This window comes from Colletotrichum aenigma (genome assembly GCF_013390185.1).
Source record: "Colletotrichum aenigma strain Cg56 chromosome Unknown KSG_Cg56_contig01, whole genome shotgun sequence".
Taxonomy (NCBI): Eukaryota; Fungi; Ascomycota; class Sordariomycetes; order Glomerellales; family Glomerellaceae; genus Colletotrichum; species Colletotrichum aenigma.
This window is the reverse complement of record NW_023500907.1, coordinates 885,792-912,511: the sequence shown is the minus strand read 5'-3', so window position 1 is coordinate 912,511 and position 26,720 is coordinate 885,792. Positions and strand designations below refer to the sequence as shown.

The 26,720-nt window shown below is 44.4% G+C and overlaps 6 protein-coding genes across 6 annotated transcripts; 3 read left to right on the top strand and 3 right to left on the bottom strand.

Moving 5' to 3' along the window:
- Positions 1-129: 129 nt before the first annotated feature.
- sol5-8 (Bifunctional solanapyrone synthase) lies at positions 130-1,659 on the bottom strand (the record flags this gene model as incomplete). The annotated part of the gene is made up of 2 exons (XM_037315510.1): positions 130-1,209; positions 1,264-1,659. 2 exons carry the CDS (start codon positions 1,657-1,659, stop codon positions 130-132), a joined length of 1,476 nt encoding a protein of 491 aa, XP_037184907.1.
- Positions 1,660-4,003: 2,344 nt separating this feature from the next.
- Positions 4,004-4,429, bottom strand: CGCA056_v000248 (uncharacterized protein; the record flags this gene model as incomplete). The annotated part of the gene is made up of 1 exon (XM_037315509.1): positions 4,004-4,429. The coding sequence occupies one exon, from the start codon at positions 4,427-4,429 to the stop codon at positions 4,004-4,006; it is 426 nt and encodes a 141-aa protein (XP_037184908.1).
- A 1,650-nt stretch (positions 4,430-6,079) lies between these two features.
- Positions 6,080-6,892, top strand: CGCA056_v000247 (uncharacterized protein; the record flags this gene model as incomplete). The annotated part of the gene is made up of 2 exons (XM_037315508.1): positions 6,080-6,119; positions 6,330-6,892. 2 exons carry the CDS (start codon positions 6,080-6,082, stop codon positions 6,890-6,892), a joined length of 603 nt encoding a protein of 200 aa, XP_037184901.1.
- A 2,056-nt stretch (positions 6,893-8,948) lies between these two features.
- Positions 8,949-9,575, top strand: CGCA056_v000246 (uncharacterized protein; the record flags this gene model as incomplete). The annotated part of the gene is made up of 1 exon (XM_037315507.1): positions 8,949-9,575. One exon carries the CDS (start codon positions 8,949-8,951, stop codon positions 9,573-9,575), a length of 627 nt encoding a protein of 208 aa, XP_037184902.1.
- Positions 9,576-10,430: 855 nt separating this feature from the next.
- Positions 10,431-11,205, bottom strand: SVP26 (the record flags this gene model as incomplete). Its single annotated transcript, XM_037315506.1, has 3 exons — positions 10,431-10,765; positions 10,824-11,057; positions 11,136-11,205. 3 exons carry the CDS (start codon positions 11,203-11,205, stop codon positions 10,431-10,433), a joined length of 639 nt encoding a protein of 212 aa, XP_037184899.1.
- Positions 11,206-11,715: 510 nt separating this feature from the next.
- On the top strand, positions 11,716-12,613 carry BUD23 (18S rRNA (guanine(1575)-N(7))-methyltransferase; the record flags this gene model as incomplete). Its single annotated transcript, XM_037315505.1, has 2 exons — positions 11,716-11,738; positions 11,788-12,613. 2 exons carry the CDS (start codon positions 11,716-11,718, stop codon positions 12,611-12,613), a joined length of 849 nt encoding a protein of 282 aa, XP_037184900.1.
- Between the last annotated feature and the right edge of the window lie 14,107 nt (positions 12,614-26,720).

Sequence of the window (26,720 nt, the reverse complement as noted above, 5' to 3'; positions counted from 1 at the left end):
TGGTGATGGGGATTTTTGGTTGATGTTGGCTTGGCATCTTACGTCTGCTACCTATTTAATCCGAGCAGAGCGGGCGGTCTTTTTGAGATGACTAGTTTCTACAAGCCTTGATGTCATGAAGACGTATGCTCAAGGCTGTTCCCTCACGACCAGATTAACCAACACACAGGCATTCCCGTTTTCATCTTTGCAGAGGAACATCATATCCATGAAGTCCCGAGACCCTGCCGTCCCCTTGTTTAAGGATACGGCATCATAGGAACCAGTTCCGTCAACACCTCCCACACCGTTATTGCTGGATACCTTCGAGGCGGACAACTTGAAACCACCCGGCATATTCTTCTGAAAGAACCCATCGGGATCATACTTCAGTGCGACATTATTCAGCCGTTCCGCAACGCCCTGAGGATAGCCATCGAAGAATTCAGCAGCTTGGAAGGCCGCGGAATCTCCCATGTGTCTCAAAGGATGGTAAAGGCCCGCCTCAGCCGTGGCGCTGTCGATTGTTTGGACTGTCTTCTCAATCCAAGCAGAGATAACGTCGTCGTACTGAGAGTCGACCCAGGTCAACGCAATGGCGTAGACGATGTAGGTGCCCTGGGATCCGTCCAGCGACAGGGGCCCTCCACCTTCACTGTCGTTCTGCGAGGTGACGATGAAGTCTCGGCCGAGGGGCTGGAAGTACACCTCCGTGGATGCGAAGGTACCGGCAGGAACTTGTGCCTGGACCGATCTTACCGCCTCTTCGAAGATCTCGCTGATGAGGTGAATGCCGGCAAGCAGTCCTTCAAAGTCCGTTGAAGCGATCGTTCCTCCGGTGAAAATATCACCCTGGCCATCCATGACGGACTTTCCAGTCTCAAAAGCGAGATTTGCGACAGTCAGGTGACTCAGCGTGTTGCCGACGTTGGGTATGTCGAGAAACCGGCGGAAGATCCCAGGCTCCGTCTCATACGGATCGTCGTACAATAACACGACGTAAGCGTAGGCCGAGATCTCGTCTGTAGCATTGTCTCTGGCAAATCCTACTGTGGGGATGATGTGTGACTTTGCGTCGAAGATGTCCGCGGAATAGGCAGCGACAGCCTCAAAGAAGGCTTCAAATTGGGAAGACTCGAATTGCAGAACGCCGGCAAATACTCTTGGGCTGGGTATGGTCTGGAGTTCGAACGATGTGACGAGTCCAAAGTTCGGGCCGCATCCTTTCACCTGGGAGCAATATCAGCTTCGACTTCTGCCGCAGGTTTCTCGGAGAATGCTCACCGCCCAGAAGAGGTCATTGTACTCATTGGAAGCAGTCGCGTTCACGATTCTCCCATCGGCGAGGACGACCTCATAGCTGCTGACCGTGTTGGCTGAGAAGCCATACTTGTTGCTGTAAAAGCCTATTCCGCCAGCCAACAACTGCCCCGGAACGCCAACGGGTGCTACGCGGCCGCCGGCGACGGTAAGATCGTATGGCTCAAGGGCGTTGTAAACCTCTCCCCAACGCAGCCCTGGACCGAGGTGAACGTGGGTGCGTTCAGCGGAGAGTTCTAGTCGTGTCATGTTGGAGAAGGCGATGAGCACATCTCCGTCGATGCTATTCGCCCCCGGAATGGCCGTGTGACCACCGCCTCTGACGGCGAAGGAGCCGTTGACGGACTTCACTGCGCTCATGGCGGTTCTGACCTGATGAGCTGAGGTAGGCACAAAGATGCAGCCTGGGTTGAGTATCTCTACACCGTGGCCAATTAGTTTACCAACTTTCATGCAAGTGTGAGAGACCTTCGAGGCCTTACCGGTATTGGACCAGAAATTGCGCTTTTCATACTCGTAAACTGCAGATCCTGGTTGAAAAGTGATATCCGGGGACACCTGAGCGAGTGTTCTGCACCCAGCGGAGATGGCCAAAGATTTCTGTATGAAAACAAGCAAGCCAATACCTGCGGCTCTCATATTTGACGTCTTTTGCATCTTTTTGAATGTGAAGTTGACGATCAATAGTTAAAGAACCGCCTACGTAATAACACCGGGCTCAAAATATTTCATGGCGGGCTCAGACAGTGGCCCTTAGACTCACATAGCAGGCTTTCAATCGTTTCCACGATTGGATCTCTGACATGTTGACCTTTACAGTGGATCCATGAACAGTTTCATGAGCCAATTGCGGGCTTATTAGAACTTCACGACCGAGGCCGAAGTTTATAATCTGATCGGAGCCTTAACCGAATAAATCTCCATGTTCATCCGATGCGGCCGGCTCCCACTGAGCAAGGGCCAGAGCCGCGGACCTGACGCCAAGGAATTTGGTACGGACCAAATGCCGGCGGACACAAATAAAACTCCACGTCTTTGCATTTGTCAGTTGGCCAGCATAGGTCCGCTTGCGCTTCGCGTCTATCGGCACTCTGAAGCTACTGTTAACGGAATTCAACCTCCGGTTCTTCGGCCTCCTTCAGTGACCGGCTCAGCGCTGAGATCGTCTCTTCATGATGTATATGTGCTTGGTTTAGAGTGAGGTTTCACTTCACAAAGCCGAATCTACGATAGTCATTATAGTCATTCCAATTTCTGAAATAAAACAATACTACAACATCAAGATTGGCCCCAGCAGAGATTCAAAAGCTCGCCTTCTTTGGTTGCACCGGCAGCACCAGCAGCGCAGTCTTGAAATCGCTCCTATCCAACAGGGACAAATCGACCAAGATACATGTCTTCGTTCGGTCAGCTCGTAAGCTCAAGCTACTCTTCCCCGGTATTGAAAGCTACTCCCATGGGGAGATCACCGAAGGCCAATCAGCGACCACGCCTCATGGTCCACTGCCTATCGGGCGCAACACACATCATGTGCACCATCGGCAGCAACTACAACCAACCCGGGATGCGCATGCACCGCGATGCAGTTGAAGCAATTCTCGCGGCATTGAGCGAGTTGCATGGAAAGGTGGCAGCCGGAGGAACGTGGCGGCGACCGCACATGGCGTTTCTTGCATCTGAGTCCATAAGCGAGAAGCTGTGATCGCACCGCCCTGCTTGGGTACATTGGCTGATCATGAATTCCTTGAATCACATCTACTTTGACCTAGCCACGGCAGAGAAGGAGCTCATCTATTCTTCGCTGGTCACAGTCACCTTGTTCCACGCCCCTTTTCTTTTCGAGGGAGAGTATTCGGGCTACACGATCAGCACCGATGAGCCAGCTGCATCAGCGTCATATCGAGACTTGGGCGCGGCGATGGCGGCGATGGCCTTCTTGCCTGTGGAAGTAGAGGTCCAGGCCGTTACGGTGGCGAGTCATAAGCCGATGGCCCTCGGCCCCAGATCAGTGGAGCAGGTACGGAGACTCACCAATGGAACTTTGGGTCGTTTTGTTCCTGGGTACTGGAGCCTGTCAGGATGGAGTTGAGTTCGTTCATAAGTAGGGACGGTGAAGAAGGTGAGGGCGATAGGAAAAGTGGTTTAGACATTTTGAAATCTTATTTTGTATGCTGAAGCCGATATCTTCAATTTTCAGCTGTTGTCATTTCGTAAGCTAGTGCTGCTATTGGCCGAGAATATAGGTAATAAAGGGTGAGATATCCGACTTGATACTGCTGCTTTTGAGATCAAATATATGAAGGCCGAAAAGACCCTCCGACCTCGGACATAAGGCATCATCGGTATCCCACCCGCACCGGCTGCTATGAGGGCCTGCTAAAGTCCGTGGGCGGTAGACATACAAAGTTCACTTTTGACTCACATTCTGTTACATAGCGAAAACGGGGAAGGCAGAGAGAGTTGGCTAGCAGGCGTTCGCATGCCATGACGGGGCGTCACTTTGGTCATTTTGTAATTCAATCCGAGGTGGAATGAGACAATCAACGAGTGTATATGATTAGGAGATATGTGGTAATGACTGGCTCTGGTATACATCAACTCAAGCTCTGCGAATTCTCTGACACTTGTGCGCTCCTCCTGACTAGCCGTAGATATCCTCTGTCATCAAAGTCCGTTACGGCCCATCTCAAGACCTTGTGAAGCCTTAATCGCACATGGGCACATTATCAAAGATGTAGTTGCTCTTGAACTCGCGCGGCGGGAATCCACAATCGGCACCACACTCGCTGCCGTCCAGACCGCCATCCGACAGACGTCCGTGGTAGACGGTGCCGTCGATCTCAATGGCAATGCTGCAATCAGCATCGTCAATCGTGTCATCCTCAGCTGAGACAAGAGTGTAGTCAACATCACAAATGTTGTCACTCGCCGGCAGCGACGAGCAGATGTCCTCGTCGAAGACATTGGTGGTATCGCACGGGCTGCCGGCCGCGAACGTCCGCCAGTCGTGTGCGCCGTTGCCGCCCTGGACTTGGTAGGTATAGGACAGGCAGAGGTTTCCGGCAGCGGCGGGACGGAAGAGGCTGAGGGTACTGGCCAGGGCCATGGCAAGGTTGGCGTTGGAGAACATCATTTTGAATCGGTGAAGTAGTTTGAGGACTTGAAAATAAAACTGGCCCTTTGGTGCAGGTGTTTAATGAATTGTTGCTTGAGAATCTGGTAAGAAGGCTTACTCAAGAATTAAAGTGAACGCTATACGAGAGTATCAAAGCATTATATACTCTCCCGATTATTTCGGGCCATTTGGCGGCGGTCGTCAAAGGAAATCATGACAACATCACAAATAGCCTATGGGAGGAATGCAGCCTGAATTCCCGCATCGCAACACGCTGGCTCCAAATTCAGGGAAAGAACACGCAATCATTTTACCAAAGTAAAATTCACAAAATCCGAGTAGAAAGTTGAGTCTCTATTCGATTAGACACTACGCAAATCATTACCCTCGGTGAGCCGGAATTCAACCCTGAGCTGACTTCAGTCATCCGACGTCTCTGTGATGATTCCTGACACCCGAAGAAGGTCGAGATGGGACCATGTTGGTACAGCCAGCAGAGTTTGGGCGCAACTCATGTTGCGATGGCAAGATATTTCGGATACACAGAGGGTCAGAACACATTCTAGATTTTGTATCGTGACTGCTGGTACCTTTTGGGTAGCATCTTTGAAGCTATGAAGTATTCCGGATGTAATGGATTTGTCACGATGAGAAGTTGAAGCGCAAAAGCATCTTACTCATTCTATGTATAGATGAATCCCAAAAGGGGTCAAAGTCAATTATCGGACCAGGCCTTGAGCTTTAAACGGAAGTAGATCAACGTTTGGTCACCTTTTCCGTATCATCAGTAATCCTTATTCAATATTGATCGACAGGACGCAGGCCAAGACTTTTCAGCCCAACTCGGGACTTTGATAAATCATCATATCGTGTCTGTACCGGTCTGACAAGTGGACCGCACCGGTCGCGAGCCGTTCGATTAGTCTACTTCGGGCTGATAAAATCAAAGTCCCATGAAGTGCCATGCGGCGGCGCCGGAACACTCTGCAGAGTCGTAACCAATCAGCTGCTTGATTACGTCTTCCGGACGAATCACAGACCTGCGACCTACACGTCTTTCGGAGAATATTGGAGACTATGAAGCGGCTCCTGCAAACAGCCGGTACATCTTGTCATCGAGATCTTCCTTGGTGTCTTGGCGGCTGCCTTCGAAACACTGCCTCGCCCCCAATCACAGCTCTTCGCAATCGGGACAATTTGAGAGTCTTAGAGTTGCATTGTCACAAATCCTCTCACCACAACACCATTGTCACAGCCTCCGGCGACCCACCTCCGCCCGACGCCGGACTCTGTCTACACGTTGACTATTCAAGGGATTGTGATAGTGCAAGGATCTACAGCCTGTATTTGTGCACGACCTTGGAGCTGCAGTTGTAGCTGCAGCAACAACCTCTGAAAAGCACTCTGACGTATAGTAGCATCATCAAAGGTTCTTTACAGTTACGATCACAATTTCACCGAGGGACCAAAGACCATATTCCTTTGTACCAGGCTGTTGTCAGCAAGAGAATCAGCTGTTCGTGACGATCTCTGAACTCGCAGCTTACGAACCCGTCACAAATCGTCACTTGGCCGTCAGCAACTTCTCACGACCAGGCACTGTTCTGTTTCGTGTCGCCCAGTACGTCCGGAGCTCAAAAGTAACAACATTCAATCGCTTCCAGGATGGCATCGCAAAATATAAAGGAAACCCACAATCATAGCAGTAAGTCTATCTTTCCGTTCCTCATCAGACACGAACACTTCTACATTAGCACACAAGTTCTCCTCCCCCTTTATACAACCTAGTATCACATCTTAGCCTGAACCGCCATCATGCGTACCAACACTCTTGCCATCTTTGCCTCTCTTCTCCTGCTTGGCCACCGCGCCTTCGCCTTCGATATCTACTTGAACGAAGACTCTGACTGTCCAGATGATGAGATCAGCATCGTTTGTGAGGAGCAAGTCGTTGGCGACTGCTGCAACGGCGCTGTCAACACCCTGTACAGTTCCGCCCAGGCCAGCGACGACCAGGGCGGCGTTGTCCTGTATGGGCTAGACCAGGGCCAGGCCCCGGACTCGGAGAATCGCTGCGGTCTTCAGCTGGCCAAGGACGACACCTGCGCTACCACTGATATCCCGCAGGGCTCCGCCGCCGGCGCCCTCGGCGAAGAGGGCGGCGACGAGGATCCCAGCACTGACGAGGAGCCTACTGATGGTGACGATGACGGCGAGGATGATGGTGGTGGCGACCACGGTCGCCGCCACGCTCGCGACGTCTCTCCCAAGAAGGAGACTTGGATCCAGAAGAACAAGAAGGCTAAGCGATCGGAAGGCTGGCGTCAGACTCAGCACACAGCTTATGCCGTCCGTGATGCCACCCATGTCTGGAAGCTTTCTCGCGACTCGGAGCATGCTCCTGCATACGAGGCTCTCACCGACCGCCAGGAACGAGTTGATTTCCTCAAGCGGCACGGTGTTGCCAAGCGCCGTTAATCATGAGTCGGTATCATGACCACCCAATTCGCAAATGAGTTGAAGGTCTCTCATCCCTCGACGAAGCACTTTATTTTCGGCTGCAAACACCAACGTCACTCATTCGCTAGTTGCATTTACGACATTCCTTTGGAAATAGGGGACATCAAACATGCATGAAACAAAATTCAGGAATTTGGACCATGGTCACTCGCTGTATTGTAGTTATATTTCAATGAACCACAATCCATTGATACATGTCCATTAGAAGTCAGGTGAGGTGTGGTGCGACAGTCTCTTGATAGCCACCTAGATGTCTTTCTTTGATGCCGAGCATAGCCGACAACATCTCGTGTGAAGGTCTCAGCTTGTAAGAGTTGTGTGCAAGTGAGTGAAAGTTGGAGGTATCTCAATCAGTGTTGCGCCGCTCTGCCTGGCTAGTTCCAACACGACCCGACTGGAGCCGGCAGTGGAAAGAGTTTCTACCAAACACCTTATGTCATTAAGTAAAGATCGATGGTTTAGCGATGATGTCACATTTCAGTGGCTGGACATGCCTAAATAACTGCGGAGGTTGACCTACAGCCAGGACAGTCATATGAACTAAGACACCAAATATTTCAAGTCAACCTAGGGGTGTCGAATTTACGATCGAGTGGCGGCGATGGCCTCTCCTTGCTCAGTTGGTTGCATGCGTTGTTAAGTAACTTCCTCTTTCGGCAGCACTCGGCGGTGCTTGGCAGGGAGACGGGGCGGGATGATAGACAAGCAGTCAGCCTTCGCGGAGCCGTTGACGATGATATATGCACGAGCTTCTCTGCCTCCATTCACTTCGTTCATCAACCGAACCCGCTCTGCTTACTGATACACAGAACAAACCCCGCAGGTAGAGGTGCTACAGTCTCAGAAGGCGTTGCACCAAAACAGCGGCAGCCTAGGTATTCAATGTGCATTGGTATCTTCCAAGTGCAGAGTCACAGCTTAACTCTTTATCTTTAAGAAACATCCTTCTTTCTGAGCTGTTGGGCGTATTATGAAGTTGATGCCACACTGAAAAGATGCATAACTCACGATTCTCGTATCCGATATCCAAGCCGTACCCTTTCAGGTGGTTCACACCCGTCGCCTTGGTAGGAGGCCTTGTTGTTGCAGTCATACTCTTGTTGCTCAACCTGAGCGCGAACGGCTTTTACCTGAAAACGGTTTACACGTCCGACCCCAACAGCACTGAAGCCCACGCAAATGCGCAGTATGTCAACATACCAATTTCAACTGATCAACCCCAAGCTGAAATTAGTTCAAAGATGGTTCAGGCAGCGTCCATTCAATTGGCAAAGTGATGTGCAAGCATAATGCCAACCGCATCTGTTATCCGTTGGAGATTCCTTTTTCACCACAAACCTCAGCTTCCGATACACTATCAAAGCGATTACAGATCCGGCCAGAAACTCCTTGTCCACAATTGGTTACAAGAACAACACCCTTCAGAGCTGTATACCGAAGGAAATAGAGCCTCGGTTGAGAAAATCCGACACTGCGGCTCCACCAGCGCCTTCAAGGTGGCTTTCATGGATAGATTCATCAATACTGGCGACATTCGATTGTACTGTTGCAACTGATGAAAGCCTGATGACTATGACGGTCACGACCGAATACAGTGACTCAGGGGACAAGATCTATAGCTATGTTGTAGAAGATGATTACAAGACACATGCCAGCGTCTGGTGGGGAACCAGAATACTCAACGCCTACTGGAACGGGGTACTAGCTACGGCATCCCGCATGACAAATGTAAGAGACGGAAAGAAATACGTCGTCCGAGCTCATCTATATTACACATTGAACCCATTCGAAAAAGAGTAAGTTTTATTCGTCCGCTACTTTGTTAGAAGCAATTAACTTTGATAAAGCATTCAAGACGACAATTTCTTCAACCTATACTGGTGGACGGGAAACGATGACAGCTCGGGGCCTAATAAAAACGACCTAGAAGATGATGAAGGTTATCACGACTACAACTCTAATGTAAGGAGCGGCTCTATCCTTTTTGTGAACGGCGTTTCTTTGCAATGGAATCATGCAGCTGAAATTAATTCAACATTGGTATGTCTCGGCATCGTTAACAGAAGGACTTCACTGCACCAAGATCTTGTATTCTCTTCTTTCCCTGGATCTAGGTAGTTGCCAGTCACCAAGTCTTCTGCTTGATGACAATGGCCTGGAGTACGCAATTCTGGCACCAAATGACTCGAATCGAGCGTCTGGGAACCTTCTGAATGGATCTGCTTTTGCTCCAGATGAAATAGAACGTTTCAATCGGATTCCTAGCCCTGTGCCTAATAGCACAGACAAACGTCTGACAGATCTCAAAGGCTCATTCGATAAGTTCCATTCTCTTATGGGACCCTTGGGCTGCAAGAATGCCACCATTGTTCACCAATATCTTTGCTCTCTTCCTCAGCAAAAAAGCTGGGGGGTATTGATTTTCTCAATCTTGCTTGCAGATCTAGTCTTCCTCCAGGCGGCTTGGAAGATTCCGACATGGACTGCCGATGCCTTGGTAAAGAGGGGTAATCTGGAAGCAATGTCATGTGAGGGGCATCAGACTCAGAGCGGATCCTGTCACCTATTGGATAGCTCTATTGCATCTCATCACGAGTTTAAACAGATCCCAGGTCCGCCCCGGAAGGTTGCGACCTTCTAGGGTAGAGCCATTTGTACAAAAATTAGGCGGTCGCTCACGGGCGCCCTTGAGGTTGGGTTGCAATAACCGCGTCAACTGGCAGGACATAGATTGGACTGGGGGTTTCAGCCATTTCTACAATCGACTTTTCTGGGGTTGGTTCTCCCCATTCGAAAGTTCAATTAAGCCCGAGATTAAACCTGACGCAGAGTCTCACGCGCCAAACCATGTGTACCGCTCTCTCTTGTACTTATGGCCCCACTCGAGCGAACACTGGGGAAGTAAAGCTACTGAACCGGTCTTGTTCCCAGTTACACAGCTTTCTGACGGTCGTCGCATATTGTCTAGAATTATTTTGTCTTCCCCGGTATCATCGTGTATGATTGAGTGACTCGCTTTAGTCTGAGGGACCAGACCGGGCACTCGGGCTCGGATCCGGATCGTTACTGTTGATGTGGGACTCCGTGATTGTGGTGGGCTGAATCGCTACCCCTGGCTTTTGCCTAGTACGTCATCCACGCCAAAGGACTCGTGTCTCAAATCAGGACTGCTGTCTGACGGAGCAAGGTTGAACTTGGGACATTCTTACGGATGACAGTGCCCGCAAGGATTCGGCGCGAGTACTTGAATCCAAAGCTTTCGTTCTACGTTCAGTCAACTCATAGCCTTGGACCAGCGCGTGCTACAAGGAGAAGGCGCCTGTCATAGGAAGGGCAAACAGGAGCTCAGATGGAGAAATTCTCCGGGTATCTATTTTATATAAACCGACAACTTCGTAGCAAAATGACGTGCGGGCAGATCCGACATGCCAAACCACATGTCCCAGATGCATTTATCCCTAGCCAAGCCCCGCCCCTCTTCACATGCCAAACACGATCAACTCCTGTCCCAGCCCACTCCGCTGAACACCTGTCCAATGGCACCGAGCACCGTATCGACGATGGACTTGACGAAACCTTGGCGCTTGTTCTTCCCAGTCGAGTCCCGCAGGGGGTCCTCGCTTCCCATCGTGGGTAGCACGTTGTCGCTCGCGGATAAACTTACGAAGAGCGCAAAAGGGACCATCCAGACGCAGAGGCCAAAGTAGGAGGCAATCTCGGTGAAGCTCGGGATGTCAGGCTGGTCGTAGTAGGAGTGCATGTTGGAATAGGATTGCTGTTGGGCGGCGGAGAAGTGGCGGAACCAGAGGTAGTGGTTGACGAGGACGAGGACTATAGCTTACTGTCAGCTTGGGCTTTCTGGAAAAGCAGCTTTTGGGGAAAGACATACCACACGAGGCCAGGAACAGAGGGTCAGTCAGCTGAACGAAGGGGAAACGGCGCATGTTTCCGAGGTACACGACGTGGGAGACGATGCCCATGAGGGTCAGCGTGAAGGGGAACCGGTCGACGACGCATAGCAGGAGCTGCAAGGCCATGATCGAGTAGATGAGCTTCGTGAGCAGCTTCTTGGCGGTAACCGTGTGCTCTTCGACGAGCTCGGAGAGGTAGTAAAGACCCGAGGCTGTGGAAATAGCTACGTCAGTACGTGATGCTGCCAAGGGAGACCCGGAGAACAGAGGCCGGGGGTTGGTTCACGAACCGATTGCCAGGGTCAGAAAGCAGAAGCCCACGATGGAGCCTAGGTAGCCAACAAGAGGTAGAATCCACATCTTGACGGCTGTGTTGTGTTGTGTTCAAGGAATAATATGGTACAGAAAGAAAAAGAACGTGGAGAAGGCGAAGGTGGTGTTTGGTGGTAGGCGATTGTAACTGGGAAGCTTCACATTGTGTAATTAAAGCCCAGGCGCATGCTGCACGGCCACGGGAGGCGCGTCGGGACGGGGAGACAGGGACATTTTTTGGTGGGTTCCATTTCGCAAGCGTGGCCTTTGCGCCGGAGTCTCGGAGCAGCTCATGATCCGGGCAGCGGGATGACCGCGGGATGAGGTACGCAGCTGGAACTTGGTCTTATCGAGTCTTATCGACCCCACCACTTTCGTTATCTTATCGATAGCTATCCGTACCCCGAAGCCTGCGAATTTTGAAGTTTCCCACGACACAAAAATTCACCGCCCAACCTCGATGCGCCGACGTCACGAATCGCTACCCTGACCGCCGGACCGCCGCTTGTCTCCTGACGATACTCTAGACCGTCAATCGAACGAAAGATCTAGCCCATCATGTCGCGCCCTGAGGATACCCTGTCAGTCAATCCCCCATCCGAACCCCGCCATCCAACTAACCTCCTCCAGCGCGGCCGACATCCACTACGATGACACCGAAGCGCGCAAATACACCACGAGCTCCCGTATACAAAACATTCAAGCCTCGATGACTCGTCGCGCACTCGAACTTCTCGACCTTAAGGGCCCCTCTCTGATCCTCGACGTCGGCTGTGGCAGCGGTCTTTCCGGCGAGATCCTCTCTGCTGAGGGTGAGGAGGACGGCGGCCCGCACACCTGGATCGGCATGGACATCTCCCCCTCCATGCTCGACATTGCGCTGCAAAGAGATGTTGAGGGTGACCTGCTGTTGGCCGACATCGGGCAGGGCGTTCCCTTCCGCGCGGGTTCCTTCGATGCCGCCATCAGTATTTCCGCGATCCAGTGGCTCTGCAACGCCGAGAGCAGCGACACATCCCCCGAGGGCCGCCTCACCCGCTTCTTCAACGGCCTTTATGCGTCATTACGTCGTGGAGGAAGAGCCGTGTGCCAGTTCTACCCCAAGAACGACACACAGCGCAACATGATTACCCAGGCGGCGGTGAAGGCTGGCTTCGGCGCCGGTCTGCTCGAGGACGACCCGGAGACGAAGAATGTCAAGTTGTACCTAGTCCTGACGGTTGGAGGCACGGCCGAAGGCGGCAAGGGAGGCGACATCACCAACGTCGTGAACGGCATGGAGGGCGTTGACGTGGAGGACGCGAGGCGGAAGGCAAGCGACCAGAGCGGCAAGGGAGAGATCAAGAAGGGCAGCAAGGCATGGATCGTCAAGAAGAAGGAACAGATGGAGAGGAAGGGAAAGATCGTCAAGGCTACGTCAAAGTACACTGGTCGCAAGCGCAATATCCGGTTCTGAAGAGGGCTCAGGGGCGGATGGTTTATTGCGGATGACGCATGGCATGGCGTTTTGGGTTATAGGAAAAGTTGCTTTTTAAGAGATCGAATGCGAATCAGATACCCTCGGTCAAACAGGCGAATTCGTCAAAGTGCTTTTTCCCGTTGTCTTCTGCAGATTGGACGACCACGAAAGAGTCTAGATGCATCAATGTTTTTGAGTACAGCCCCCACCAAAACCTAGTGACACTAAAGACTTTCGTCTGCCGGAGGCCGACAAGATATGCATCCCAACCCCCGCGCCTCTCAACGTTTTCTAGCGAAGGGAGGAGGTATCGAGGCCTCAACGCTCAGCAGCAAGAGTCCAGCGCTTTTGCCGTGGTCATGTGCTTCCAAACGTTGTATCCATTATCTTCGGCGATCCCCACCCAACGATCAGTTACCTTGTTCCCCCGCTACATCGACTCAAGATCCTACAATGAAGCTGAAGATACTTGTCATAACTTTGGCAGCAGGGAGGCTGGCTGTAGCTGATACGTTTTCTCAAAATGCGGCACTCCACGACAAGGAGCCCATCATCACCAAATACGCCAACTGTCAGATCAACTGCGTGACGGCCGTCTTCGTTTGCTACGCTGCTGCAGAGAAGGGATGGGTCACAAAATGCTACGGCGCGCCGCCAAAGATCAAGGCATGCGACCAGTCGTTCAAAGAGTGTCAGTCTGTATGTACTGCTCCCATTCGTTTTGAATCCAAATATTGGACAAAGGAAGGTATGGTATAGTCAACTTCGGAAACGCTCGAGACTAGTAATTCTGATATCAGTTTCCATAGATGCTCGTGCAGTCTGTAGCCGCCTCCATAATTGGTGTGAGGGCGGGGTTACCGATGAGCTATGAAATTGCGTTGTCGCCGAACTTCTTTGTCCAAGGCGCATCGAAACGTCTGGAAGTCAACCGCAGGTCATTTTGTAGAAACGAGAGGAATGAGAGAAATGATCAAGTTTCTGTTCGCCTCAGACTGATTGGATGAATAAAAGCTTCAAAGTGCTCCACTGATGTTTCGGCCCAATCTCGTAACGTCTGGTTCTTTGTCACCCGCATGTTGGTCCTTCTTTCCAGCTACCGTAAGTTGTATGGGTGATGGAGGTCTGCGGAAGCCATCAAGTAAACATATTCAAATGCTTTGAGGATGTACAAACTTAAGAACCCAATTCATTCGCCGCTTTGCTCACTGTAAACCGCTCACTACTCATTACACACCAAACACCACAAAACACACACTACAAAACACACACCAGACACCGTCCGCCGTCACAAGCAAACCCATCACAACCACCAATCAGCAAGGCCTCTTCTACAACCCAGACTCATCTATCAGTATGAAATTCTCCGCAGTCACCATTCCCTCGTTCCTCATTCTGGCCCCGGTTGCCGTCTTGGCTGTTTCTTCTCGAGCTGCTGCTCAATTTGCATATGAAGACTGTTGGAATGGTTGTAAGGCTGCACTGGGCGCATGCTCCTGCGTCGCTGATCAGTTTGCAGTCATGAGCCCATTTGTTGCAAGCCACGTCATGCTCAAAGGCGTCGACGCATATGTGGCCTGTGACGTTGACTGCCTTCAATCATTTTATGCGGCCTCCAACAATACAATTTGAATCAGAGCCATCATTTAATGATGAAGGAATGAATATCTTGTCGTCGAGAAGCCAGAGCTCGAATAGCGAGGTGGCTCTAGGGGGATATGGAAGATTGGCAATGCAGAATGTGGAATGGCTAGAGTACTGTAAAGACCAATTATTCCAAAGTTTCGTTGAATGATATTGTTGAAGACTTCATCACCTCATGTCTATGCAAATAGATTGTATGCCCCTTTTCGCCCGATCCCAGCTCCCGCAGAGAATATAGGTACGTTGAGAAATTGACAGTCTACTCGAATTAAGAACGCAAAGCGCATTGATTTGCAAGACGTCGACGATGACACATGACCTCATCGTCTATGGTTGGGAATCGGCCATCTGCCTTCGACTGTTATCGTCCGATGATTGCCACCCACGTTGCGTAGAAGCTGTCTCTGAAGGGATGCAAGCTGATGTAGCCTCAATCGATACTCCCGATCTGAAATAATCTTGTCGGGAATCAAGTATCAGACGTGATGGTTTGAGTTCGCGGGGTCAACGATGACGCCAGAAGAGATTGTAGACGCTGGAGGCCGACATCCGAACATTCCAGCAGACATGATCCAGCCATCCCAAGCAAAGTGATGTCTGACAGCCTTCTATTAAAATTGACTCGAGTCAATACACGTAGACCAGGATATTTAATGCGGTCAAATCGGCCAATGCACTCGCAGATAGGTCACCAACATCACTCTTCTCCCTACACCACTACCTCGAACCTAATTCGCGCAGATTATTACATGTTCAGCTTTGTCACGCGAACAGTTTACGCTTCAATAAAATGGATCTCTCAACCATCCTTGTACTTTACATCTTCTTGGCAGCGCCGCCTGCCGTCGAAGCTGGCCTCTTAGGCTACGGCATATGCCAAGCTGGATGCGCAAGCGTTGTGACGGCCTGCTACGCCGCTGCTGGGGCAGTTTGGGGGGCAACAGCTGGTGTCGCAGCTGCTCCCGCTGTTATTGCATGCAACGTAGCATTCGGAAAGTGTCAGGCTGCTTGTGCTGTGGTGGCTCTGGTTCCAACCCTTTAGGTTCCTTTACATTGGAGGTGAGTCGTCTTCAAATGTTAGCTGTTGTTCGGTATTGACAGATGAGTACGAACTCGCCAATATCGCCGATTCCATCTCCAGTCAGTAAGAAGATTATTATGACCGGGATCCTTAGCAGCACATCTTTGTTGGTAGTTGTTAAAAATGAAGTTCAAGCTAAGGGCTTGAGATGATGGTTTTTTCAAGTTGCAAAAGTTTAATGCGGTCAGATGGAACATGTGAGAGTGTAACAAGCCTGCAATCAGACTTGGACCGGTAGCCAAACTATTTAAGGATCATACTTCCCGAAATCGCGAACTTCCAGCTTCAATCCTTTCTTGCCGTCCATCACAACCCTTTTTGACTATTGCTGGCAAAACTGAGAACCACGACATCGACTCACAAGCAAATCTTTTTGGCAATCTAGACCGAGACATCGACATGAATCCCTTGACAGAAATACTTTCCACTTTCTCAATATTGGCGCCCGCTGTGGTCTTGGCCGAGAAATGTGCATATGGCACCTGTCAGACTGGATGCGCGGCTCTTGTGGTCACATGCTACACTGTAGCCGGTGGCATCTTTGGAGTCACATCCGGTGTAGCTGCTACACCTGCTGTAAAGGCATGCGATGCAGCCTTTGGAAAATGTCAAGCTTCGTGCTCGCAGGCGAGATCTGCTCCCCGATGCTAATCAACTACTTGCCCTTGGGAGCTTGTTGTTCTACACTATGTCAGTGGGAAACTTCGATTCGTGCTGGATGGGTAGGTGGCTACAGGATAACCGGGAATTGAAATGTGTGATAGACGATTTGGCAACGGATATCGGAGGAGCATATGCAAACTTACAATTGGAAAGTTTCTGAACAGAGGAATTGGAACAACTTTGAGAATGGAATTCTGTTTTGGAAACTTTCCCACGTACTGTGTTTATTTGTGGCGTTGCCTTCAATGATGTCTCCACGTATTGAAAGAAATCCTTAATGAAAGGTCCTAAGTTCTCAAATTAAAAAGCGAAAAGGTATGCAGGAGGCCAACCGCAGCAAAGTTCATTTCACTCCGTTCACCTGGGGCCTATGCCGACCACTCACGCGAAGCGTCACGCGAAAAGGGAAGAACTCTACGCTTCTACGTCTTTCGTCATACTCATGAAGCTGGCGTAATTGTGTGGCGAACATCGTCACATGTTACAGGTAACATGTTGCGCGGAAACAATCCCTCATGAAATGTACATCATAGTTGAAATCCATTTGTTGAAAAGTCGATGATTGACGTACCGATTAGAGTTTACACAGCTGATGATCATCACGGAGAAAGACTGCAGCTGCTGGAGGCCAACCACCCAACATTCCAACAGAAATGGCCCGGAGATCGCAATTAAGACGGCTGCTGATAGTCTACGTCAAAGATCACTTGACCAAGTTTGACAGTGTACCACGGGGTATTTAATGCGGTCTGTTCGATGCCCAGTGCCCACACCCACGACTTTTTCAAGCGACAATAGCTAACACTTCCTTCAATCAAGCCGACGTAGTTAGATTCTACGTAGTCAAACAACTCACGTTTCGGCCTGCCGATCAAAGCACAGAGACTCAAGCAATATGAAACTCCTTCCTGTTCTCGCAACACTCCTGACCGGACCGAATACTCTCGATAATTTTAGTATCTGCAAAGCTGGATGTTCGGGAGTCTTGGCAACCTGCTACAACGCTATGGGACCGATGTTGGGGGCCACTGTTGTATGCAACTTGGCATTTGAAAAGTGCCAGGCTGCTGTCTGTCCACCGAAAGCTGAGGAAGAAAGTCCCTAGAGTCTTTTACATTGGAGCTTACGGGTTGCCACAGACTGTACGCTTCTTCTCTGCTCCGATGAAACCCATCTAAAATGCACACAGAGCAGCTTTCAGATGCTCTTTCCGACCTTAGAGAATGGGATAAGAATTCCGTTAGCAAACGCACGTACATCTTGGTAACTTCTAGAAGTGAAGGATGGACCAGGATCCCGAGATGAAGAGGAATAGAGCGAATGGGGGAGGGCTTGCTGTGAGTGGCTTTGTTTATACAATAACTCAGGCAATAACACGAAAACGTCTACCAAGCGATGAAGCCTTGAGCCAAACAGCTCCGTACTATACTCTCGTGACTAACAGCCTTGATGCCCCAGGTGATTGATCTTGAGCAGGGTCATAGAGGGCAGGCTCGCGGCCTAAATGTCTGGACAATTATGTCTAATCGCGACATACGCCGAATATGCCCATCTCATCTCGTGCCAGTGGCCTGCAGTACAAAACTTGCGGAATTGTGGCTGACGATATCACTGGAGTATTGATCAACGATTTTGCCGGGAGAAAAAAACATATTTCCTCTATTACTAGACGTGAACAATGCACATAGGGTTATATGTTGGTCGCGTTGGGGACAGTGACGCCGCCGCGCAGCAGAGCCTTGTATCACTGCTATTAATATCCTGTCAGTCCTTGCGCGATGGTATTCTATTAAGATGTGCGGGAGACCGGTGTCACTGGCCAATGAGTCGAGACCAGCCGTTTTGGGACAAAGTGCGGAGCGTGCGTGATGCGCATGCATTGAATGCCAGAATCAGCGGCATCACTTACTTAAAGCTATCTGCAGGCTGCCTTGTGCCACCCAAATACGGAGCACACCACGGGAAGTCTGAGACGTACTATTCGTCAGCCTGATCTTAACGGGCCTTTGGCATTCAATGACGAGGACCGTTGCAGTTTCCAGCTTCTAAAGGCTTCTTGAGACTGTCGAAGGCTGTCAGCCTGCTGATGCCCCTCCCGTATTTAAACGTAGGGTCAGGCTGGCTGCAAACTCCCGTTCGCCTCCTTTTACCACCATCTTTTATCTCATTCCCAAGTTCAGCGGGAGATCAACCTACGGAGTCGGTGGCCCTCCGCAGTTTTCAGTCTCCGCCGGACAATGGTGGCAACGCGACGGAGATTCCCTGGGAGGGTGAGGATCTGCGGCCGCCTCGCACCGAATCATCGGTCGTCGGGCGGTATGATTGTATGAGCATACCACCTGGATGTCAGTGTGTTCACGGCTTTTGCTAATTCTTGATTAAGATAATTTAGACGGGGCCGGCATCTTCTTGCCCCTCAGTGCCCAGGAGGCAGCGTCGCTACCTAAGTTGAACTTCAAGCCGCCTGCCCTCAAACTTTTGTATCTGGTTCTTATACAGATCTGGTCCATCGCATGCTTATCGGGCGTAGGGGCTCTTGTCTTCTTTGGCCGAACACAATCCACAGTACTTCATCTGAGGTTACAGTACAGCTATGCGCTGTGGCTCTACGCCCCAGGCATCATCGCATTCCTTACTACGATGCTCTGGAGGGGAACTCTTCAGTCATACAATCGCATTATCCTCTACAGCCACATGGCTAAGCCCTTAGTCGATGAAGCATTGGGGGCTTCTTTGAACGAACCACTGAACAGCATTCCCGGGGGCAATGTTAATCCTGGCCTTATCTTTCCCCTGTTCCAAAGCGGCGATTACCTTAGCTGTGCTGTCAACATAAGCTCCCTAGTCACGTGGCTTCTAATACTCGTCAAATCAGGACTAATACAGCTTGTTGAAGACGTTGCTGGTTGGGGTGTGCGCATCTCCGTCGCCTGCGGTGCTATTGCCATGATTACCTATTTCTGGCTCTTCCCGGTTACGTTCAGTATCACGATATTTTTCAACAGAAACCACACGGGACTGAAGTGGAGTCCATGTACTCTGGCTGCTCAGGTATCATTGATTCAAGGCTCTAATATTGTTGACGAGTTTGTGAATATGCCGTCAGATCCTGGCCGAAAAAAGGATTGCGACTACATCTAGGATGCTGGAAAAGGAGAACAGCAAGCTCGTCATTCACGGGGTTAGATTTCTTCAAGCAAGCGACACCCGCACAACCAGCGACTTGGACCCCGAACGTGGTACTCGAAATTTCGACACTAGGGCTCCATATATCACGTTACAGAAACTACCGACCAACATTAGTTCGAGGCCCGTCCAGGGTACTACACCAAGTGATTCACGGCCACATGTCGACAGGGTTAGGAATACTTTCCTTTCGGACGCCTATCTTGTCCTCGCCACGATACTTGGTGCCTCTGCGTTGATTGCCGCTACAGTCGCGTGGGCAAAGGGGTTCAGACACAATTCTTCCTCGTTTGCACCAGACAATCGGATAGTGCATCCCGAAAATGGTCGACATGATTCTCAAACGGGGAGTGCTGATCCGGAGGTCACTATACGCATCTTCCTTCGTTGAATAGTGTTCACCGTACTCCCGTCTTTGCTCTTCGGCCTCTTCAACAGCTCTTTCCTCGCGGCTGATATCTATCAGCGGACAATTACGCCCATTGCCAACATGGCCAATACACTTGAAGAGGATGAACGCGCTCGTTTGTACCCAGGAGAAGCAAAGATAAAGGGCGCAATGGCCAAGGATAGTATGCTGCTCGACTACATTTTACTCGACATCATCAGTTGCATTGCGGCCGCCGTGGGCAACGGTGACTACAAAATTGTCTGGGGTTTGCTTCTTGCAACAGTATGCAACTCCGTCTACATTGTCGCGTGCCGGATTTTTGCTTTCGTGGAGGCGCCAGGCCAAGCTGGTGATGTATACTACGTGGTCACTATTCAGGAGTACAACTTCTTCGCCGCCTTCGGCGTTATGATCTTCTACATCATCAGTCTCTGGGTCCCCCGACCGCATGATGTGGTCCGCACTTGCCGTCGTCTTTTTACCCCCAATGGATCTGGCCTCACTAGTGCACCAGAGCCATACTCTCCAATGCCCTGAATTCTGGGTGCAGAGCCCCTCCGATACGGAGGATCATCTGCGCGCACAGGTGACATTGGCTAACCGCGTCTACGCCTATGGCGTCTAAAAGGGGTACGATCAGAATGAACACATTGATATTGCACCGCATTCCATCCCTTATGCGTGGGATAGGAACGCCGGCGTTCATCTCTCTAGTCTTTGCTAGTCGATTGTTGCGATACCCTCAATCTGAGCCGCAGCCTCACCGCCTATCACGTGACGTACAGTATTATGTAAGCTGTATATGTGGATATTAGTGTTACGGTCAGCTATCCGACAGTAGGGTCTGCTAACAGAAGCTGGGGATTGATACGTTCTAACAGTACACTGGGTCGTGGTCGTAGGTCGTAGTTCGTAGGCTGTAGTAGATCAGGTCTTCAGAGGCTAAGGTGATCAGTCTTAGACTCAATAAGTGATTCGCAGTGAAGGTAAGCTGAGAGTATCTATGAGGATGAATACTAAGTTGATTGCTGAAGAGCTATAGAAGTCTGACCATAAGCCAGGCTCAGGGTCATACTATATACAAGTCTAGGGTAGTTTCTTTAAACTGAGGACCGATATCTTCCGAGCGGTCCCCAGGTGTGGACCGCTTTCTTCATGTCGGTCCTAGGTCAGGACCGCTTATCTCTCGTCGGTCCTTCTTATCGTCACATGACCTTTACCATAGTTTTTCCGTTCCGAGTGAGTCCCTGTTGTTCCTGTGATCCTGCAGTACAAATGTCTTATCCTAGCCGCCTAATGCCCAAGTGGGTCGGTCAACTGTTATCCATACATAACGGGTCGTAATAATTAGCTTATAATATAGACTACTTTTCTGAGTGATTACTCCTATAATATATCTTTATTTTCCTAATAACTTATATACTTATAACTTATAAGAGTTATAAGCTTAGCTCTATTAATAACTTAAATTACTCCTCTACTATAAATTATATATAAGAAACTTATTCTTATCCTTTTTATTAACCTTTTTATTATTTTTATTTGTTATATTTTCTATTGATAATAAAATTCTTTTTATAGAAGATATTTTTATATTAAATAATAATTAACGTGGTTCATCAGTCAGCCGGCCGGACCAGTCAGTCGGACGTTTTTTTCTAAACACTCTTACGTCCAAATCACTTAAACCTTTAACGCGTAAAATCTCAACAACCATAATGCCAATCTACACCTAAGAAGACAAAGTCATTCTCGCGATTAAAGCGATCCAATCAACACGCGCTGCAGGTAATAACTTAAGCATTTCGCATGCTGCAAAAACCTACAGTATCCCAAAGAGCACCTTAGCTAATAGAATGAATAACTAACTACAACGCAAATAAGCTTAACCCTAATAATATAAACTCAATCTAATTAAAGAGAAAACACTTCTCTAATATGTTATTAAATAGGATTCCAGAGGATTTCCTTTCCACCTCAGCAGTGTGGAAGATATAGCTAATCTCCTGCTGTGAGCCTGTAATAGCAAGCCTGTTGGCAAGTAATAGGCCAGGCGGTTTGTGGACTCACAGCCTGCTCTAAAAACCAAGTTTAATCGTCTATATGATTATCAAAAGGCTCTTTAAGAAGATCCTAAGGTTATATTAAAGTGGTTTACACTATTACGCAACATAATAGCTAAGTATAGCATCTAAGAGGGGGACCTATATAATTTTGATAAAACTAGCTTCATAATAGGTATAATCACTATGTTAATAGTGGTTATATATGCTGATTAATGCAGCAAAGCAAAGTCTGTCCAGCCTGGCAACTATAAATAGGCTACAGTCATTAAATATATTAATTTGGGTGGGTGGTGCATCCCTCCGTTTGTGATCGTTAAAGGCGTATATCACCTTACTAGTTAGACCACAGAAGCAGGTTTTCCAGGCAACTAAGTGATCAAACCCACTGCTAATAGATAGACAAATAATTAGATAGGTCTTAACTAGATTAAACACTTTAATAAACATACTAAGAACTAAATAAAGGGCGTCTACTAGATGCTTATTATTAACAGCTATAAGAGCTATTTATCAGCTAAATTCAATAATTACTATAAGCAGAACAATATTATAACTATCAGTATGCCTATATATTTATTATATCTACTACAGCTATTAAATATTACCCTTTATTCGCCTTTAAAACGCATATATAGTGATGAAATCAACTAATTCATCAGATCCTCCATAAATCACATCACCAAGTCTAAGTTCTTTATTACCTTCCACCAGGCCCACAACAAGGTTTTTAATGAGGAAAACATCAGGTCTGCTTTCTAAGGCGCTGGAATTTCACCATAGGACCCAGACCATATTATCAAAAAGCTTGATATGCATTTACAGACGCCTACACCTCCCATAGCCAACCCTTCAACACCTCCACCTTAGCAGTTGCAAACACCCTCTAACCTACAACAAACTATCTCACAGTCTAAGTTTATCAAAAGTTATATCTCTGCTTATTAAGGAAGCTTACTAACACTAATTATTACTGCAGTTAAGCAATTATTAAAGGGTGCGCAGGTAATAGCACACTTAATCACTATTTTAACTGATCAGCTTTATACCCTTAAGGATGCAAATATAACACTTACTAAGCATTAGAGGGCTAAAAGAACATAAGTCCAGCTTAGAGGGGCACTTAGTATAGAGGAATCTTAAGTTTTGCTTAAAGGAAAACAAAAAGGGAAACATCCAGCACCTTAAGAGGATGACGAGGGGGGTCCATCAAAGAGAGCCCAGCTAGCTCAGAGACGCTGTGGTATATGTGGTGAGACTGGGCATAACGCGCGAACCTATTCCAAAGATGTCGGACCATCAGGAGATTCTGATAGCGACAACTAATAGTTGATTTAATGCGTTATGGTTGAGAAATACTAGATGTTATTATGTATGTGGGAAAAAAACGTCCAGCTAACTGGTCCAGCCGGCTGACTGATGAACTATGTTAGTTTATATAGTATATTTATTTTAAGTTTTATATATACTTAAGAAACTTTTAAAACTATATTAACTTAGATATAAATAATTATACTAACTTTTTATAAATAACTATGGCTCTCATGATATTTAAATTTATTATTAAATATCAAACTTTTTTAAATATAAAATATTAAGAAGAATATAATAAATAGATAAAATAATATTTAGAAGAGGCTAAATATTTAATAGAAGCTATTAAAAATATATTAAAGAATATCTATCCAATTATAGAAACTTTAAAAAGTCAAAAAGAAATAAGTATTATTTTAAATAGAATAAAAGGATTATCCTTTTTTAAAAAGGTTTCTATAAGTATTTTAAATTATTATTTATAAACATATTAAGTTAAAATATAATATAGTAATCAAAACTTATAAAATAATATTTTTAAACTAATAGACCTTCCTAATATATTATTTTAACTTCTAGATATAAATTAATAAAACAGTTTTAAATTTTATTCTAATTAATATTAAATTAGCTATCTTAAATAATAAAACCTAGTTAGAAGTAATTTTATAAATTTTTATATATAAGATTAAGAAATAGCTTATATTTACCAAGTTTATAATTATTAACATTATTTAGAACAATTAGTTTTCTTTACTGAAAAAAGCTAATTTTAATATTAACTTTTTTATTCAATATATAGAGTAGGATTATTACTATATAGAGGTAAAAAGAACTTAATATTTTAAAGATTTAGGGAGAATTTAGATTATAAACTTTTTTCAAAATAATTAAATATTAACTTATTTTAGATGAAATTTACATTAAGTTGATATAGTTAATTATAAATATGAATTTAAAGTTTCTAATATATATTTTAATAGCTATTTATATAGACAAGAATATCTTTAGACCTCTAAAAATATATACATACTTAGAGTATATTTATAAAACGTTCTATAAATTTTATTAAATGTCTATAAGTAATAAAGCTTAATAAATCTTTTTTAAAATTAATGAAAATAAATTAATAAATATTAAAACTATAATTATATATACAAAATAAATCTTAAATCAAATAAGTGATACTAATTATAAGAAAAGTAGTTTATATAATAGAAAAAGCTAATAGTATAGAAATTATAATAAAAGAATTAATTAAAATAATAGATCTAGTTAGAAATTAAATATTAGATTTTTATTTAATATTATAGCTAGATTAATTAATCTATAAAGCTTTTTTAAAGTAATCATACTAAAGATATATCTATTTAACGCTTCTAATCTACTACATATTTTCTTATATAGTATAGTTTATAATAACTATAATGTTACATAATTAGTTAATAATAAATTATTATTATTAAATAACTTTTATGTAGAGTTTAGTTTAAAGGTATTATAAAAGTAAGTATAACTTAGATTTCAATTTTAAGCTAAAAAACTTATATTCTTAAAAGGATCTTCAAAAGCTAAAATAGATAGATATTAAGTAATCTTATACTTAAGAATATTACTTATATTAAAGGTTTTTATATTAATATTATATTTAAAATCAGTTTCATATATAGAAGATTTAGTTTTATAAATTTAATTATATTTTATATATAAAACCCTTTATTTAAAATATAATTATTACTATATTAATCTAAAAATATGATTTAGTCTTTTTTAAATATAAACCTTTTTCTTTATATCTTTTAAAACATATATTAGCAAGTTTTATATATATTATTACTATCATTTAACTAACAAAAGCCTTTTATAAATAAAATGTGTATAATCATTATAGAGATTACTTAGATAGTATATACTTATAATATATTTATTCCATCTATTTAGGTTTTAAGGTTTTTAGATATATAGTTAAGAATATTTAGAGGGTAAAGATATGTAGCTTAATACAGATATAATATAAAATATATATTAGAATTTAAATAAAAAAAGTTATTTTATGTTTAAAATTTGAAAATAAAGTAATTTATTTATATTATTATATTTTCTAAGATATTTTTTATTACTTTTTTAAAGTAATTTTAAGAGTATTTATATTCTAATCATTAAAGATACATGTTTAAATAAGCTATAAGGTTTCCTTCTAATATATTATTTATTTAAAAAAGTCTTTGTAGCATTTTTATACTTTAAATAATAGATTAGAAAGTAATATAGATTAATACTTTATATTATATATTAAGATAATAAAATAGTAGTAATTATTATTAATAATGATATGTATTATTAACATTATGTAAAACATAATAGAATTATATTTAAAACATTTTTAATACATATAAAAAACCTAATTAGTAGTTTAGAGTATATTAACTAAAAAATAATCTTAAAACATATTAAAATATAAAAAGAAGTTAAATTTCTTTAACAAATATAGTTAGAATTAGTTTTCTTTAAAGATTTATGTTTTTGATTACTTTTTATAATAAAAAACTAATTAACAGTTGCTAAATTAAGTTAAAAAAGTATAATATAATTAATATTTCTATTAATCAGTTATAATTAAGAGAGACTCTTACCTTTATTAAAAATCAACATATCTATATATATAGTTATTATATATACTTATTTAAAAAAAAACGAAAGATTAAAGAAATATACTATAAGGTATATCTATAGAGATATATTAGATATTTAGTTAGATATAGTTATTAATAATTTATATAATTTATATAAGATTTACATATTTATACTGAAAAAAGTAATTAGAATATATAATATATAATTTAATAACTTAAAGCTTTATTTAAAAGAAGGTAAACATATAGTAATACTAATTCAGATTATATATTATGTTATTAAATAGAAATTAAAACTTAAATTATTTTTAAACTTAGTATTTAAACTTCTAAATATATAATAACAAGCTAATATTATAATAAAAGATATTTTTAAAGAGTAAGAGACTTTAAATATATAGTTGTAAGATATTATAATATATAAAGAGACTCAAAAAGAGGTTTTAAAAAGTTTTCTTATTTCTAAATACATTTTAAAACCTTGAGTTATAATTAAACACTAAAGAAAAGAAACTAATATACTAAATATATTTAATAATAAATCTTATAAATAAACTAATGAGGTTATAAATATTTTAGAAGAGGATAATAATGTTTATATCATTTTTAATAAATATTAAAATTAAAATAGTAAGTTTTAAGTTTAGTTTAAAATATTAATACTAAATATAGATAAAGAGAAAATAATATTAATACTTTTTAAAAACTTTTTTGAATTAGAAAATAGAATATATAGAGTTATAAACTAAATATATAAAATAAAATGTTTAAAAGAGGTTCTAAAAAAAGCTTATAATCAGAAAGATTATAGAAAAATAAGTTATGTAAGCTAATACAATTAATAGCTTTTAGAGCGATTTAGAGATTTTATGTTATTTATTAATAATATTTTAGGGATTTATTCTAAAATAACTTATGAGAGAAATAAGTTAAAACAGCTATTTTTTAAGATTAAACATTAAAACAAGGTTATTCTTGTTAAAGAATAATATACTTAAAAAGCTTTCTTTATCATATTTATATTTAATCTTCAGAAAGTAATACAAAAAGGTTTTTTAAAGTATATAACGTTTTATTTATATATATAAAGGTATATTAAAAGTTAGAAATAGAAGTATAATAATAAGGA